Source organism: Sinocyclocheilus rhinocerous, unplaced genomic scaffold, assembly GCF_001515625.1.
Source record: "Sinocyclocheilus rhinocerous isolate Xijiao unplaced genomic scaffold, SAMN03320098_v1.1 scaffold566, whole genome shotgun sequence".
Lineage (NCBI taxonomy): Eukaryota > Metazoa > Chordata > Actinopteri > Cypriniformes > Cyprinidae > Sinocyclocheilus > Sinocyclocheilus rhinocerous.
The window spans coordinates 222,048-238,807 of NW_015647044.1; the positions used below are offsets into that span (position 1 = coordinate 222,048).

At 34.8% G+C, this 16,760-nt stretch overlaps 1 protein-coding gene across 1 annotated transcript in view; it reads left to right on the forward strand.

The window, feature by feature from the left end:
* The window catches only part of LOC107708571 (protein SZT2-like), a gene marked incomplete at its 3' end in the record, with an annotated part of 67,037 nt that overhangs the window by 4,931 nt on the left and 45,346 nt on the right, over positions 1-16,760 (forward strand). Inside the window, exons 6-21 of the mRNA XM_016512833.1 lie at positions 2,829-2,988; positions 3,272-3,378; positions 4,021-4,231; positions 6,090-6,260; positions 6,375-6,606; positions 6,724-6,853; positions 7,507-7,652; positions 7,847-7,999; positions 9,450-9,564; positions 9,676-9,881; positions 11,377-11,613; positions 11,701-11,785; positions 11,873-11,961; positions 13,097-13,265; positions 14,247-14,361; positions 14,443-14,562. Coding sequence (XP_016368319.1) covers positions 2,829-2,988; positions 3,272-3,378; positions 4,021-4,231; positions 6,090-6,260; positions 6,375-6,606; positions 6,724-6,853; positions 7,507-7,652; positions 7,847-7,999; positions 9,450-9,564; positions 9,676-9,881; positions 11,377-11,613; positions 11,701-11,785; positions 11,873-11,961; positions 13,097-13,265; positions 14,247-14,361; positions 14,443-14,562 — 2,446 coding nt within the window. The remainder of the gene's footprint in view (positions 1-2,828; positions 2,989-3,271; positions 3,379-4,020; positions 4,232-6,089; positions 6,261-6,374; positions 6,607-6,723; positions 6,854-7,506; positions 7,653-7,846; positions 8,000-9,449; positions 9,565-9,675; positions 9,882-11,376; positions 11,614-11,700; positions 11,786-11,872; positions 11,962-13,096; positions 13,266-14,246; positions 14,362-14,442; positions 14,563-16,760) is intronic.

Genomic DNA, 16,760 nt, shown 5'->3' on the forward strand with positions numbered 1-16,760 from the left:
TCAATAAGTGTCTCCAAACTGGCGCTGTCCCTGCCAGTCTTAAAGTGGCTACAGTCACTCCCCTACTCAAGAAGCCTTCACTTGACTCTTCTGTTCTAAAAAATTTTAGGCCAATTTCTGTCTTACCTTTCATTTCTAAGGTATTGGAGAAAATTGTGCTGGATCAACTTCAACATTTTTTGACTAGAAATTGTATTTATGAGGTTTTTCAATCTGGTTTTAAGTCTGCTCACAGCACTGAGTCTGCCCTCTTGAGAGTGTTAAATGATATTTATCTCTCCACTGATTCTGGAGACTCTGTGGTTCTTATTCTTTTAGATTTATCGGCCGCTTTTGATACAGTTGACCACTCCACACTATTATCCAGACTAGAGTCCTGGGTGGGTCTAAAAGCTACCGTTCTTAATTGGTTTCAGTCATACCTGTCTGACAGAAAGTTTTTAGTGAAGCTGGGTAATTTTACCTCTTCCAATGCACCTCTGACCTGTGGCCTACCGCAAGGCTCTATATTAGCTCCTTCTCTATTTTCTCTCTACATGCTACCTCTGGGCTCTATTCTAAGGAAACATGGTGTCTCTTTTCATTTCTATGCTGATGATACTCAAATCTATCTACCAATCAAAAGAAACAATTCCGCAGCGATTACCTCTCTTCAGCAATGCTTAGAGGAGGTTAAATTATGGCTCGCCCAAAATTTTCTCTCCCTAAATGAAGACAAGACCGAAGTAATTGTTTTTGGTTCTAATGAGAATTCTCAGTATATACGCCCTGATTTGGACAGTTTATCTGTTTTTAGATCTTCACAGGTGCGGAACCTAGGTGTTCTTGTCGACCAGCATTTAAAATTTGATAAACATATCTCCTCCGTTATCGGATCCAGTTTTTATCAACTTCGTCTACTGTCTAAAATCAGAGACTTTCTCACTCCCAAAACTGTAGAAATGGCTGTTCATGCGTTTGTTACATCTCGACTAGATTACTGCAATTCCTTATATTGCGGTATATCTAAATCTCAAATTGCGCGCCTTCAGCTAGTCCAAAACGCTGCGGCCAGACTTCTTCTGAAGTGTCGCAAACATGAACACATTACTCCAATTCTCAGATCTCTACACTGGTTGCCGGTTCATCAGAGAATAGACTTCAAAATTCTACTCTTTGTTTTTAAATCGTTACATAACCTAGCTCCTGTCTACCTCTCTGAACTCCTTCATTTATACACTCCATCTAGAAGCCTAAGATCTTGCGACCAGGCTTTGTTGGTAGTTCCACATGTTAGACTTAAGCGTAGAGGGGAGCGTGCATTTGCGGTGGCAGGGCCACGGCTTTGGAATACCCTGCCTTTAGAAATTAGAATGGCCCCTTCTCTGCCTGTCTTTAAGTCCCTGCTAAAAACCTATATGTTTTCCTTAGTGTATTGATTACTGTTATTCAGTAATTTTTTAATGGGTTCATATTTTTTATTTGGCTTGCTTTCTGTGTATGTTTTTATACATTTCTCTTCTGTAAAGCACTTTGGTCAGCCTAGCGGCTGCTGTAAATGTGCTGTACAAATAAAATGAACTTGAACTTGAACTACAGCAATTTTACTCAAATTAAAGGGATAGTTCATCCAAATATGAAATTTCTGGCATCATTTACTCACCCTCCACTTGTTTCAAACCTGTATGAGTTTCTTTCTTCTGTTGAACACAAAAGAAGACGTTTTGAGGAGTAAAAAAAGAAAGGAATTCATACAGGCTTGGAACAACTTGAGGGTGAGTAAATGATGACAGATTTTTTAATTTTTAGGTGAACTATCCCTTTAAAGGGTATTTATTGATATGAAAAGAAAATTTGCTTCTTAACCGTGGTTTAATCACTGTATTGCACAGCCACGAGGCTTAATGTAGCAATATGATAAAAGACACCAATGTTTAGTGATATTGAATCAGAATCAGAAAGAGCTTTATTGCCGGTATGCTTACACATAGGAGGAATTTGTTTTGGTGACAGAAGTGACAGTGAAGTGGATGGTGTCTTGTAGTTGGTGACGTCTTTCAGTCCTTTCCACACTGATGCAGGGTCATTGGCAGAAAACTGGTTTCTCAGCTTTTCGGAGTAGTTCCTCTTAGCCACACTGATCTCCTTTGTCAGTGTATTTTTGACCTGTTTATACAAGACTGTCTCCATTCCTGTGGGCATCAGAATTATGATGCACATAATTCAGCATAACCTCTCGTATGTTGTTGCTTAATGTTCATGTGTTCTTATTATATTCTGCATAATAATTGTATTCTGTCTTGTAATACTGCTGTTCAAAAGTTTGGGGTAAGTAAGATTTTTTTTTTAAAGAATTAATTTTTTTTTAGCAAGGATGTATTAAATTGACAGTAAAGACATTTATAATGTTACAGAACATTTATATTTCAAATAAATGCTGTTCTTTAGAACTTTCTATTAATCAAGGAATCCTGAAAAGTAAAACGTATCACAGTTTCCACGAAAATATTGTGCAGCACAACTGTTTTTAGCATTGATAATAATCAGAAATGTTTCTTGATCAGCAAATCAGCATATTAGAATTATTTCTGAAAGATCATGTGACACTGAAGACTGGAGTAATGATGCTGAAAATTCAACTTTGATCACAGAAATAAATAAAAATTTTAAACATAGCCAAAAATAATTCTAAATTGTAATAATATTTCACAGTTTTTACTGTATTTTTGATCAAATAAATGCAGCCTTGGTTAACAGAAGAGACTTTCAAAAACATTAAAGAATCTTACCAACCCCAAACTTTTGAACTTGAAATGTTACATTAGAAACCATGTTTGTTTGTTCTTCAGTTCAGTGGATCTGTCTATCAGTCCTTCTCTAATGATGCTGTGGAGGAACTGTCTCAGAGGAAGCCGGGGGTTTCCATGGTGACGGCAGATGTCGGGCTGGTCAGCATGGTGAGGCAGGGGATTCTCGCGCTACAACTTCTGCCTCCAAACTCTGGTGCAGGTAAGCGTCTCCATACGTGTTGAAATCCAGTGAACATCACATTCACAAACTGTTTATTTTCCATTTATTCATTAGATATTAACAGTGAATCTAGAAACAAAATTATTTATACCATGAGTGCCTTTAAAGAAGAGCTAAAGTTTGCCGGGGTTAATGGCTTTAACCCATGCCTAAATGGTCAGTCATGTGGTCTCTCTCAGTCTAAGTGGGCAGTACAATAAGTGCATAAATGGCAGTGAATGAAGTGCTTGTGTAGTTAGTCGTCTTTTGTGTTGTTCTGCAGGCATAATAATCATCACAGATGGAGTGACGAGTGTTCCTGATGTTGCTGTGTGTGAAACGCTACTGAACCAGCTGAGAAGTGGAACCATTGCCTGTTCGTTTGTCCAGGTGCTGCTCAGATCCATTAGACAACTCACAAATATATTATAAATAATATTATTTACAATGCCATTCAAAACTTTGGGGTTGGTAAGATTTTTAATGGTTTTTAAAGAAGTCTCTTCTGCTCACCAAGGATGCATTTATTAGATAAAAACATATGGTAAAATCAGTAATATTGTGAAATATTATTACAGTTTAAAATAAGTGTTTTCTATGTGAATATATTGTAAAATGTAATTTATTCCTGTGATCAAAGCTGAATTTTCAGCATCATTCCTCCAGTCTTCAGTGTCACATGATCTTCAGAAATCATTCTAATATGCTGATTTGCTGCTCAAGAAACATTTCTGAGTATTATCTATGTTGAAAACAGTTGTGCTGCTTCATATTTTTGTGGAAACTGTGATACATTTTATTTTTCAGGATTCTTTGAAGAATAGACAGTTCAAAAGAACAGCATTTATTTGAAATAGAAATATTTTGTAGCATTATGTCTTTGCTGTAATTTAATGCATCCTTGATGAATAAAAGTATTAATTTCTTTAAAACAAAATCTTACTGACCTCAAACCTTTAAATGGTAAATGCAGATTATTTGTTTTACTGTGTAACTGCTCTGAGGTGTTGTGTTTGTGAATGTGTCCTTCAGGTGGGCGGTGCTTACTCCTATGACTGTAGTTTTGGCTACATCCCCAATGTGGAGCTGATGAAGTTCATCTCCATGGCAACCTTTGGCTCCTACCTGTCCATGTATCCAGAGTCCGACTCTACAGGCGACGAGATGAACGCTTACCACCGCGCCTTCCTCACATACTCCTTCCTGAGGCCCGGCGAGTCCATGAACCCAGAGTACTGCTGCTGTAAGCTCAACACTGAAGCCACACCTAAGAATATCTGAACATCAAATCTATATGCCACAGGATCTCCTCTTTTCACTAACATCACTTTTCTTGAGCACTTTTGAAGTCTTAGTGTGTTTGAATCACACAGGTGTAGAGAATCACATTATCTACAGACATGTTTCACTAACCACTAACAAAATACATACTGTCATTTTCAACACTAGAACTACTGTTTTAGCATTTCATACCGTCCATGATTGTCCATTTGATTTCATATTTTGTTAAGTAATGCAGTGACATTCAGACATTAAGTGACCAGTGTTATTTCAGTAATATTTATACTGTTGTAGTATTTATTTATATTTAGAATTTTCAGTATTATTTTTATATTTTATGTTATGTGCTTTTGTCATTTTTAAAAAAATATTTTATTATTTTTTAAATTTCGTAAAGATTTTTATTTCACTTTTAGTTTTAATAATTTTAATACTCCAACTTAAACATATTTATTTCAGTTTATTTTCATTTTCATCTAATCCAGCTCTTTTTCCAAATACCAAAAAATAATATTTAACAGTTTTAGTTAACAGTAACAGCCCTGAGTGTGATTAAAGTATCCAAATAGTTTACTTAGAACGTACTTATGTAGATGACCATGGAAGTCTAAAACTGAGATTAAACAGCTGCTGTTTTATTAGGCAAATATGAGATGTGAGAACCACAGAGAAGGATGGAAAGCATTCGGAGGTGTTTGAACGCTTGAATATTTCTAAGACAATATTTCTCTGTTCACTTAAAACACTCTGTTAGTTCACCACACATTATCAGACTGCAAAGAAATCAATACCAAAGCTCTCAGCACTCAGTATATCAGCCCTGTCTGTGCTCTTTCATTTCTGCCTCATAGTCAAGCCAAATTCATATCACATTAGAGGCGGTTTCATAAATTTTCACGAGGTTTGGTCAAAAGTTGGTTCAGATGTCATATGATTTTCAGTGGGCCTCTTTTGAAGTTGCTTCATCATTTGTGAAACGCAAGCATCTGACTGCAGGGAACCACAACTGATTTTACTTTCACTTTTAAAACATCTACATACAGCTAGGATTTGATTTGGTTAGCATGCAAAATGAGCATATATAGTAACACTTCTCACTATTTTTATTTTACTAGCATATTGGCTGTACTTATAAAGCACATATGTGACCCTGGACCACAAAACCAGTCATAAGGGTAAATTTTTTTAAATTGACATTCATACATCACATGAAAGCTGAATAAATAAGTTTGTTAGGATAGGACAATATTTGACCGAGATACAACTATTTGAAAATCTGGAATCTGAGGGTGCAAAAAAATCAAAATATTGAGAAAATAGCCTTTAAAGCTGTCCAAATGAAGTTCTTAGCAATGCATATTACTAATAAAAAATTAAGTTTTGATATATTTACGGTAGGAAATTTGCAAAATATCTTCATGGAACATGATCTTTACTTAATATCCTAATGATTTTTGGCATAAAAGAAAAATCGATCATTTTGACCCATACAATGTTTTTTTTGCTATTGCTAAAAATATACCCCAGTGACTTAAGATTCGCTAAGGTTTAAGGTTTTGTGCTCCAGGGTCACATATTAATGTCTGATTCTGCATGACCGTATTTTAGATTCCTTAATCCACCCCATACCTAAACTTAACCTTACTAACTATTAATAAGCAGCAAATTAGTTTATTGAGGCAAAAGTTGTAGTTAATAGTGAGAGTTAGTCCTTAAAAGTGTGGCCATATATTTAAATGAATTTATTTTAGGTTTATCTTTGCATAATGCAATGCATACAGCACTGTGATGGCTGATCTGTGTCGTCTGTGTGTTTGTAGTCTCCCAGCACAGGCTCTTTAATGAACACCTGGTGTCGGCCAGTGGAAACCCTGCCTTAGTGATGCGCAGGAAGAAACACACGGAGAAGGAAGTGCACGCTGACTTGATCAGTGTGCTGTCCATCAGACTGCGAGAGGGATACACCATCCGGGAGATCAACATCACTAAAGGTACTTTAACCTCATAAAGTGTGGTGTTCAAGTATGCTTGTATAATGATCATATACAAATATTATGCATTTAATGCACCCTTGAGATTTCGAAATAATCTCGTCTCTTTATAAGGAGGAAGTCAGCTGGAGGTGAAGCTGGTCCTCCTCTGGAAGCATAACATGCGTATCGAGTACCTTGCCGTGGCGTCCTGGCCCCTGAATCCAGTCAAACGCACCACCTGGGTGGAGGTGACCATAGAGGGCAGCTACGACATCCTCCATGACATCAGCTGCACCATGCGGAAACCAATCACAAGCCCCTACCGGACGTCTGTCATCCGCCGCTTCTGGAACACTCTGCAGAGGTCCGTTATAAACTCTGGTTTCAGTCTTATCTTGAATGATGATCGCAGAAGAAATCTTTACGGTCTGTTTTAGTTTGATGATGTAGAGTAATGCTGTATAGTGTTTCTCCTCAACAGCATAAATCAGACAGACCAGATGTTGGTGCACCTGCAGTCCTTTAATTCCATCCCAGAACACTACACCATCCCCGAAAGCACGAAAAATGGGGTTCCTCTGTTTTACATCCCACCTGGATCCAGCACACCGGTGAGTGTTCGTGCAAAATGAAAAAGTCAGTAAGACCCAACTTTTTTTTATTTTTTAAAGAAATTCATACTCAAAAATTCATTATATTCAGAAAGGATGCATTAAATTGATCAAAAGTGACAGTAAAGACATTTATAATGTTAAAAGATAAAAGATTTCTTTGGTGTTAAATACTTTTTTTTTTCAACTTTCTATTTATCAAAGAATCCTGAAAAACAAAAAACATGCAGCAGCACAACTGTTTTCAACATTGATAATAATCAGAATGTTTCTTGAGCAGCAAAGCAGCATATTAGAATGATTTCTGAAGATCATGTGACACTGAAGACTGGCGTAATGATGCTGAAAATTCAGCTTTGATCACAGAAATACATTTCAGTTTACAATATATTCACATAGAAAACAGTAATTTTAAACCGAAATAATATTTCAGAATATTACTGTTTTTACTATATTTTTGGTCAAATAAATGCAGCCCTGGTGAATTATTTCAAAAACATTGAAAAATCATACTGACCCCAAACTTTTGTAGTGAATCCTGTGAAAAAAGCGTCTCTTAAATTACATAAACAGTAGCGTAGCACACTAAGGTTAATGTTTTTGATGTATTTTGGTGATTTAAACATGTTAAACACAATCCTGCTCTCCATCAGGTCCTCTCCCTCCAGCACAGTGGCTCTAAAGACTCCAGCCAATCACAGTTTGCCTCCTACTGGAAGCCCATCCTGTCCATGGACGCCAACTTCTGGCAGCGCTGGCTGCACATGCATCGCATCGCTATCCTTCTGGAGCATGACATGTGAGTGAACACAGCCTGGATTGGTCAGCGGTCTCTATAGCATAGACCTATCAGCAAAATGTTAACTTGAGTTGGAATGAAATAAGAGAGATTAGATTTAGAGAAACCGCTCCATATAAAATGTCAGTGTGCATTAAATCCCAATGGCAGTAAACGGTTTTCTTGTCTATGTTTTGCTGTGTTTTTCTGTTCAGCCCGGTCCCAAAGCACGTGCACAACGCTGGCAGTAACGGTCGCTTCAGTACCATCCAGTGTCGCATCTCTCACTCGGCGCTCACCTCGCTGCTCAGGGACTGGAGCAGTTTCGTCCTGGTGGAGGGATACTCGTACGTCAAACTTATTTACAGGTACATGCACAGCTCATTTGACAGATTTACAGAGCATTTTAACAAGCATTATTCCCACACTAGATTCAGACATTTTTCCCACATTCAGATATTTGTAAGTAACCAGTGTTATTTTAGTATTTTTTATTTATATTATTTATTTATATTATATTGTGTTGCTTTTATATCATTTATTCATACCTGTTATTTTTATATTTTCATTATCTTTTCATTTTTATATTTTCATTATGATTTTTTTTTTGTTATGTGCTTTAGTCATATAAAAAAATTTCTATATAACTTTAATTAATTTTTATTTCAGCTTTAGTTTTAGTCATTTTTATACTTCAACATGAACATATTTCAGTTATTTCTAATACATTTCTAATTTTCATGTACGTTTTTTTTTAATCTAATATTTAGATTTGATTTGATTTAAGCTTTTTTCAATTACCGAACATTTTTTTAATAGTTTTAATTAACAGTAACAACACTGTGTGACTAAAGTGTCCAAATACTTTTTGGGGATTATGTATGTGACTGTGTTTAATCCAAGGGTTATTATAGTTAACTAAAACTAAAAAACTTAAACCAAAAAAAAATAAAAAATTGTTACTTGAAATAAAATATGAACTGAAATAAAATAAAATATTAAATCCTTTTTATTTCAGCTAATTGTCAAGGCGACATTTCTTATTTTAATTTAATTTATTTTGATATACTAAAATAACTAAAACTTAATTAAAACTTAATGTAGACGTATATAAAAAAAACAATCTACTAAAAATTACATAAACACAACAAAATTACTAAAACTAATTAAAATGAAAATGGAAAATATACAAATAAAAACTAATTCAAAATATTAATAAAAATGACAAATCACAACAAAATTACTCAAACTTACTTAAATTGTTACTTGAAATAAAATATGAACTGAAATAAAATAAAATATTAAATCCTTTTTATTTCAGCTAATTGTCAAGGCGACATTTCTTATTTTAATTTAATTTATTTTGATATACTAAAATAACTAAAACTGAATTAAAACTTAATGTAGACGTATATAAAAAAAACTAAATCTACTAAAAATTACATAAACACAACAAAATTACTAAAACTTTAATTAAAATGAAAATGGAAAATATACAAATAAAAACTAATTCAAAATATTAATAAAAATGACAAATCACAGCAAAATTACTCAAACTTTAATGAAAATCGAAATGGAAAATCTACAAATAAAAACTGATTCAAAATATTAATAAAAAATGACAAAAACACAACAAAATTACTAAAACTTTAATGAAAATAAAAATGGAAATGGAAAATCTACAAATAAAAACTCAAAATATTAGTAAAAACTGTAGTGGTATCTCAATGATACTAAAATAGCAGTGTTTCATACGCAGTTCATTTGGCAGATTTACAGAGCAGTTCAGCAGTGTTTTAACAAGCATTATTCCCACAGTGCCTCTGAGCTGCCCCCCGTCTCCTTCTATCTGGTGCGTCTGATCTCTAAAGCTCCCTGCATGGTGCTGCGATTGGGCTTCCCGATAGGAACTCTGGCACACTCCAGGAACAAGGTGAAGGTGTTTTCCACACTAGAGTTCAGTTCATTTGGTTGCTGTGAAAGCTGTTTTCAGAGCAGCACTGTATGGAGGCGCATAAGAGAACGAGTGTATCTTACTCTGTAGATTGTGGATGAACTTCGAGAGCAGATCCTTCGGCTGCGGTTCCCTCATCGAGTCCAGAATAAGGAGGCCACACCAAAAACCAAGCGGAAGATTCTGGGTAACGCGTCGCCCTCCATGTCTCCGCCTCTTTCTGTGCCCAAACCGGCGCTGTCTGACCGGCCGTGTGTGGTGGTGCTCAACAAACCTCTCGAAAAACTACTGATCAGGTTAGTGATGTAACATTAAACAATAATAGATCTCATTACTGTTATCTCAATTTAGCTTCATGAAGTTATGACGGACCTATAATCAACATGAAGTCAAAAGTTACCTTATTTTCTCACTACACGTCTTACTGTGAACGATTCATTGGTGCGTGTTAGTCTGAAGAAAATAAGTTTTCCTTTTTACTCACACAAAACCTTTTTATTTCTGTATTTTATATTTTTAGATTTGAACTTTTCATGATCAATGTCTAATGGATAAACTGGACTAAAATCCAAATATTAATGTGTTTTTCTTGTTTAATATCATGTTTTACTCAGAAATGTGTCACTTTACAAAATTACAGTGATTTGCGAACACTGTTTTAATGCAGACTTAGATAAGTGTTATTTTATTATTATTTATACTAATTTAGTTTTTATTAATATCTTGATTTTTTTATATTTTCTGTTTTCATTGTAATTTTAGTTCAAGTTTTAGTAATTTATTTATTTTTAGTGGTCGACCGAGCCAAGGCCAATATATCGGCCGATATTTGTCATTTTACAAATATCAGCATTGGCCGATAAGTTTTCCTGTTTGGCCAATGCATTCGAGGCGTGACTTTTATTTTGCATTTATATCATTTAAACAAATCTTTGAATGTCTAATAAACATTTCAAATTTAACACATTTATTTTTTTAATAAATTTTCAAATGATTTCAAATTTCTTAAATATGAATTAAAATAAATAAAATTATATCGGCTTTATATCGGCCATCGGCCACCCTGCTTTCCAAGATATCGGCATCGGTATCGGCTGTCAAAAAACCAATATCGGTCGACCACTAGTTATTTTTGTCATTTTTATTATATCATGTCATTTTATTAGTTTTGATTTTAGTTTAATTTTGTAATTATTTGTGCTTTTGCCATTTTTTTTTTGTATTTCTATTTAGCATCATTTTTGTTTCAGTTTTAGTAATTTTAGTACTTAAGCTTCAGTGTACTTTATTTCTGATAGCTGCCATGCCAACATTTCGAATTTTAGTTTCTTTAAAGTTCTTTAAATTGAAGTTTTTCTCATTTTCTAATCTAATTTTTATAGTTTATTTTTATATTATTTGTGACCCTGCCTGTGAAAACCCAGCTAAGGTCATTTTTTTGTGATTTACTGTTTTCTACATAAAATCATCCTTTATAAAGATGTAAAGAACATTCTGTGAAAATAACCTTTGTATCTTCAATATTGACTGAGTAAGGCCATGTCAAAAATTTAAATCATAGTGAAATTAATGGTTGAAATCCAACTTTGATGCTTGTTATCTCATAATTAGATTTTGAGACTTTAGCCTGGATTTCACAGACAGGGTCACATTTTCCTTTTTTTCAATAGTTTTTGTTTTAGTTTAAAATAACAACACTGACTCTGATTAGTTCTTCTGTAGCTCAGAGGTTTCAAAAACTTATTATTTAGCAAATCTGCCCCCTAATCTTGCTCTGACGTCCTGCTGCAGGTACGAGAAACTTCCGTCAGATTTCCGCACCCCTTTCATTTTAAACATGGAGCCGTTCGCTCAGCCGCCCATCATGGGCGCCCCTCTCAGCATGGCTGCCAGCAGGACGGCGTCCTCCACCATGGCGTCTCTGTCCCGATACTTCCTGCACCAGCGCTGGGTTTGGGCCGTTCAGAATGGCCCGGGAACCGCCGTGTCGCTGCACGCAGTCGCTCATATCCTCTCCATGCTCTCCGAGTGAGTCTAAAACATCCTTGACCTGTAAGAAGTTACTTCTGTCAAGAGCATTTGCTGCATTCTCAATGGCTGTTTTCGATTGTGCAGTATTCGTCTGTCGGAAGGCTTCCACTTTGCCGCCAGTGGAGAGGGTATCGTCAACATGGTGTCAGAACTGCCAATGCAGGTGAAAGTATGAATACTCTACGCTAGTATATCCCAGTTTTAGCGTTTTGGTAGCGATGCATCTCTAACTTTCAGCCACAACTGTGCAATGCAGAGTCCATCAGCTGATTTGGACGGAGAAAAACACACCTGCATTGTCCAGTACATCCTTTTCCCACCTCATTCCACTTCTACCAAGGACAGGTAACGCTTCATCTGTTCACTGCTAAATTCTTCGATGGCTTCAGCTGAGTGATTCCTATGCTGTAATGGTCTAGAGTAGATCATTGTAAGGCTGAGTGCATCATCACACTGCTCGCATTTAAAGAGGTTCTGAGTTTAAAAGTTTATGATTTAGTAAATCTGGCTCCTAATCTTGTATGAGAAGATAAATTTGTACGAATTTACGATGGCTTTACAATGAAACTGCAGGGGTATTTGTGAGATTATGACAGAAATACAGATACTCAATTAAATGAAAGTGTATAAATTTTAAAATGTAATATAAAATTAAGTACAATTTAAAAAATATATATATATAAAGAAAAAAATCAATAGAACATTTACTTGTTAATTAAACCTTAATAATCAGTTAAGTTTGGTTTAATTTAAATCAAATAATTAAACAAGTTTGTTTTAGTTAACTATTTTTATTGTTTTGATTATTTCCAAATTTGAAGATGTTATGAAATTCATTACATTTAGCATTAGTTAAAGTCTCAGGGGGTAGTTCACAGGAAATAATTTTGGTCATAAAATGTTTGTTTGACAAATAAGGTTGGGAAACTCTGCCTTCATGAATTGTGCAGGATCTGAAAAAATTTAAAATTGTTTGTAAATAGCATCAAAATAAAACAATGACTGAAAAAAAAAATTTAATAATACAATAAATAAATAAATAGTTAAGATCTGAACAATCTAAAAATGACTAAAACTTTAAAACTAAAATTAAAATAGTAAATACAAAAATAAAAACTAATTCAAAATATTAATAAAAACTACAATACTGTCTCAATAAAATAACTAAAATAACACTTCATTCTGCTAGTCGACCAAGTGGCCGGGTCAAATGTTTATCTTATCAAACCAAAAGGGTTGTATTATTGTATTTCTGCTAATTTCCACTTTTATGACATCCATTATTTGGAGAGATAAAATACAATAAATAAATAGTGCAGAACTGAAAAATATTTAATTGTTTGCGAATATGGTTTGTCCGCTTCACACAGCTAATGGCATGCTAGGTGCACTAATTCAATTAAAAGATTAGAAGAGCACTGTTGGTGGTAGTTTTTGTCTTATAATGGGCGTTTGGTGTAATTTGGCGTGGTGTCTCCAGTTTCTCCACAGATGATGACAATGACACTGAGGTGGAGGCCATAGATGTGGACACAGAGCTGAGTTTGGTGACGGAGTGCTGGGTGGAGCCTCAGAGCGGAGCTGTCTGCAGCTCACTGGAGCAGCAGAGACACTTTCAGAAGCTCACGTATCAGGAGATCCCTCAGGCTGTTAGTCACAACATCATGACTGCCACTCATATGTGACAGAAAAATGCCTAGTAATTGTACCTATTTTACAAAGCTGTGAGACTTGACAGTGGTCAGTACAATTAGCTTTACATGAGCATTCATAAAGTGGCAATTACAAAGCTTTTAGCTCCTATAATGCATTTCTGAGTGACATCTTTACCAGAATACACAGTAAAATATGGTGGAAAGTGGTATTTTCGCTATACAGTTTTAATATATATTTTTTAATATTACGTCATCGCTCCACTATAGTGAGTAGGAGCTGTTAAGAAGAAAAAGAGAACAAAATTACATAAATTTTTGAAATGGGCCGTTATTATGGCAGCAACAGGTATGCAATACAATTTTAAAATATGCATTATATACATTTATATCAATTACAGCTTGTTCGACTAGTCATTCTACCAGAAGTATTATAGATAACAAACTAAAATTAAAACCATAAAAAAAAAATATTTTCATAACTTAAATAAAATGTTACCTAAAATCAAATTAAGTATTAAAAAACTTATTTCACTTCAGATAGTTTCTCATTTTCTTGAGATGTACTAAAATAACTAAAACTGAATTAGAAATGAATAAAAATTGTATAGACATAAAAATAAAACAAAATGACAATAAATTGTCAAAAACACGCAAAAAAAATTAACTAAAATTTAAATGAAAGAAATATATAATTTATAAAAACTATAATAATGTCTCAATAAAATAACTAAAATAACACAAGTTGACCAAGTAGCCAGGTCAGATGTTTATTTTGATGTTTCGTTATCATATTTCTGATAATTTCCACTTTTATTACATCCATTATTTGGAGAGAGAATGCCCAATAACACCAGGAACATTAAGTAAGAAAGTAAACAGGGTCAGTTTTGATTTCATGTAGACTTTAATGTATTTAGGCATTTTTATTGAGAACTGACAGAGTCAAAGCTTATGAATTGCATTTCTCTGTTCCAGATTTTTCCACGCGATCTGTCGTGCATGACGACGATGATCACATTCGAATACCTCATCCAGCTGTGTCAGAATAAAGAGCAGGTGTGTCCTCTCAGCAGCGTCAGAGATGCTCCAGGTACAAACCTGCACCGTCAGCCGTCTCCTTACACACAGTCATATGAGATCTGAAGCTCAGTGTGGTGTGTTGCTCCTGTAGGAGAGATCCCCGCCGCTGCTGCTGATGACTGCATACACACTGTGCCTTTCCAGTTCGACCTGATGAAACTCTTGCCCAAGTGCCAGCAGATCGAGCTCTTCTTCTACACCTTCAGCCGAGGTACGAGTCCATTGTCCGTCCTCCCCTACCCTCCTCCTGTCCTTTCTTACATTCATATTCCTTTATCCAAATGTGACCCTGGAGCACAAAACCAGTCTTAAGTCGCTGGGGTATATTTGTAGCAATAGCCAAAAATACATTGTATGGGTCAATATAATCGATTTTTCTTTTATGCCGAAAATCATTAGGATATTAAGTAAAGATCATGTTCCATGAAGATATTTAGTAAATTTCCTACCGTAAATATATCAAAAATTTATTTTTGATTAGTAATATGCATTGCTAAAAACTTCATTTGGACAACTTTAAAGGCGATTTTCTCAATATTTGGATTTTTTTGCACCCTCAGATTCCAGATTTTCAAATAGTTGTATCTCAGCCAAATATTGTCCTATCCTAACAAACCATACATCAATGAAAGATTATTTATTCAGCTTTCAGATGATGCATAAATCTCAATTTCAAAAAATTGACCCTTATGACTGGTTTTGTGGGCCAGGGTCACATATGTATCTTTACGTACCCCAAAATAGTCAAATGGTAATTAAAATTGTTTGTGTTCGCTTAGTATTTGCGTTCAGTTATACACTGTAAAAACTGATTTTTCAAAGTCAAATAAAGATTAATCGAGTACAACTTACAAGAAAATACTATTTCAGCCTTTCTACTTAATTTCATGTTTAATTCAATGTTGCTTGCTATGTCTTTTTAATTGAGTGAAACTGAGTGAAAATTGTTCAACGTTTAAAAACAAAAAAACAAAAAAAAAAAACAAGTCAGTGTAGAGGTTTGGAATGACATTAAGGTTAATAAATTAATTTTCAGCTATGGGTTACCCATTTTCCCTCATCACAATCCCAGTGATCTCTATCTTCTCTCTTTTAAACACATTTAAATGAAAGATGAAAGAACACTTACCGGCGACATGTAATATGGAGTTCCGACAAATGTTTTAGCAAAGCTTGTATCATGGTTCAGTATCCGAGCTAAACCAAAATCACCAAGCTTTACATTCTGTTTGACATCCAAAAAGATGTTTGCGGGTTTCAGGTCACGGTGCAGTACTGTACTGCTGCCGTTACTTCTACCATGGCACTCTTTTAAAGCCAGGGACAACTGTGCCATCACACGCAGGATGAATTCTTCTTCCAGGTATCGTCTGCAAAGACAATGTAAAAGAAACAAACATTGCAGGAAAACAGCTTAAACAACAAAATACCAGTAGCAGGGTTTCTGCAGGTTTTGTGGAGGTAAATTTAAGACGTTAAGACCAAGTGAAGAAAATTTAAACTAATACATTTATTGGAACACAGTATGTCAATGTGTTTTCTAAATGTGATTGAGTTGTATTTTTAAACTTTGAAGTGTTGCTAATACATCTTCATTACTTTTTAAATTTATTTAACAAAAAATAGTTTGAGGCTTGAATAGCTCTGCTCCCAACTTCTAGAAATATGGAAATAACTTTTATGGTACCTTCTGATCACACTGCAAAAAAAGTGATATTCTTCTTCTTCTAGATATTCTATCGTCTTATTTTCCTCAGTTTTTATCTTATCAAGGCAAATGTCTAAATATTCTTAAATCCAGATACATTTATTTGAGAAGAAAAATGATACAAGTCTTGTTTTCTGTGAAAATGATCAAAATTGAGTTTATGAAAAGAACAAATATCTGCAAGTGGACTTAGGAAACACGTCTTTAAACAAGTTTTCATTCTCCATTCACAGATATTTGTTCTTATTTTAAACAAACTCGCTTTTAATTTCTCAAAACACCAGACATTCATTTTGCACCTCAAATGCATCTTGATTTAGGAATGTTTAGATATTTGTATTAGAAAACAAGACATAAATGCTGAGGAAGATATTAATTTTAAAGGGGTCCTATTATGCTCTTTTACAAAGTCTTGATTTTGTTTTGGGGGTGTACTAGAACAGGCTCTCATACTAGGTTGTTCGATTTTTCACATATTTTACATTTTTACAACCGTTCAGTCTGGCATGAACGGCTCGAATATTTCCTGCATCAAATGAAGGCCCGCCTTCTGAAACACGAAATGTGCTGTGATTGGTTAGCTGGGCCAGTGTGTGTTGTGATTGGCACCACTCGGCGCCTGGTCGGGAGATGTCATGCCCCTTACCCAGTGGTGTATAAAGTACCTGAAAGCCATACTCAAGTAAAAGTACAGATATCTT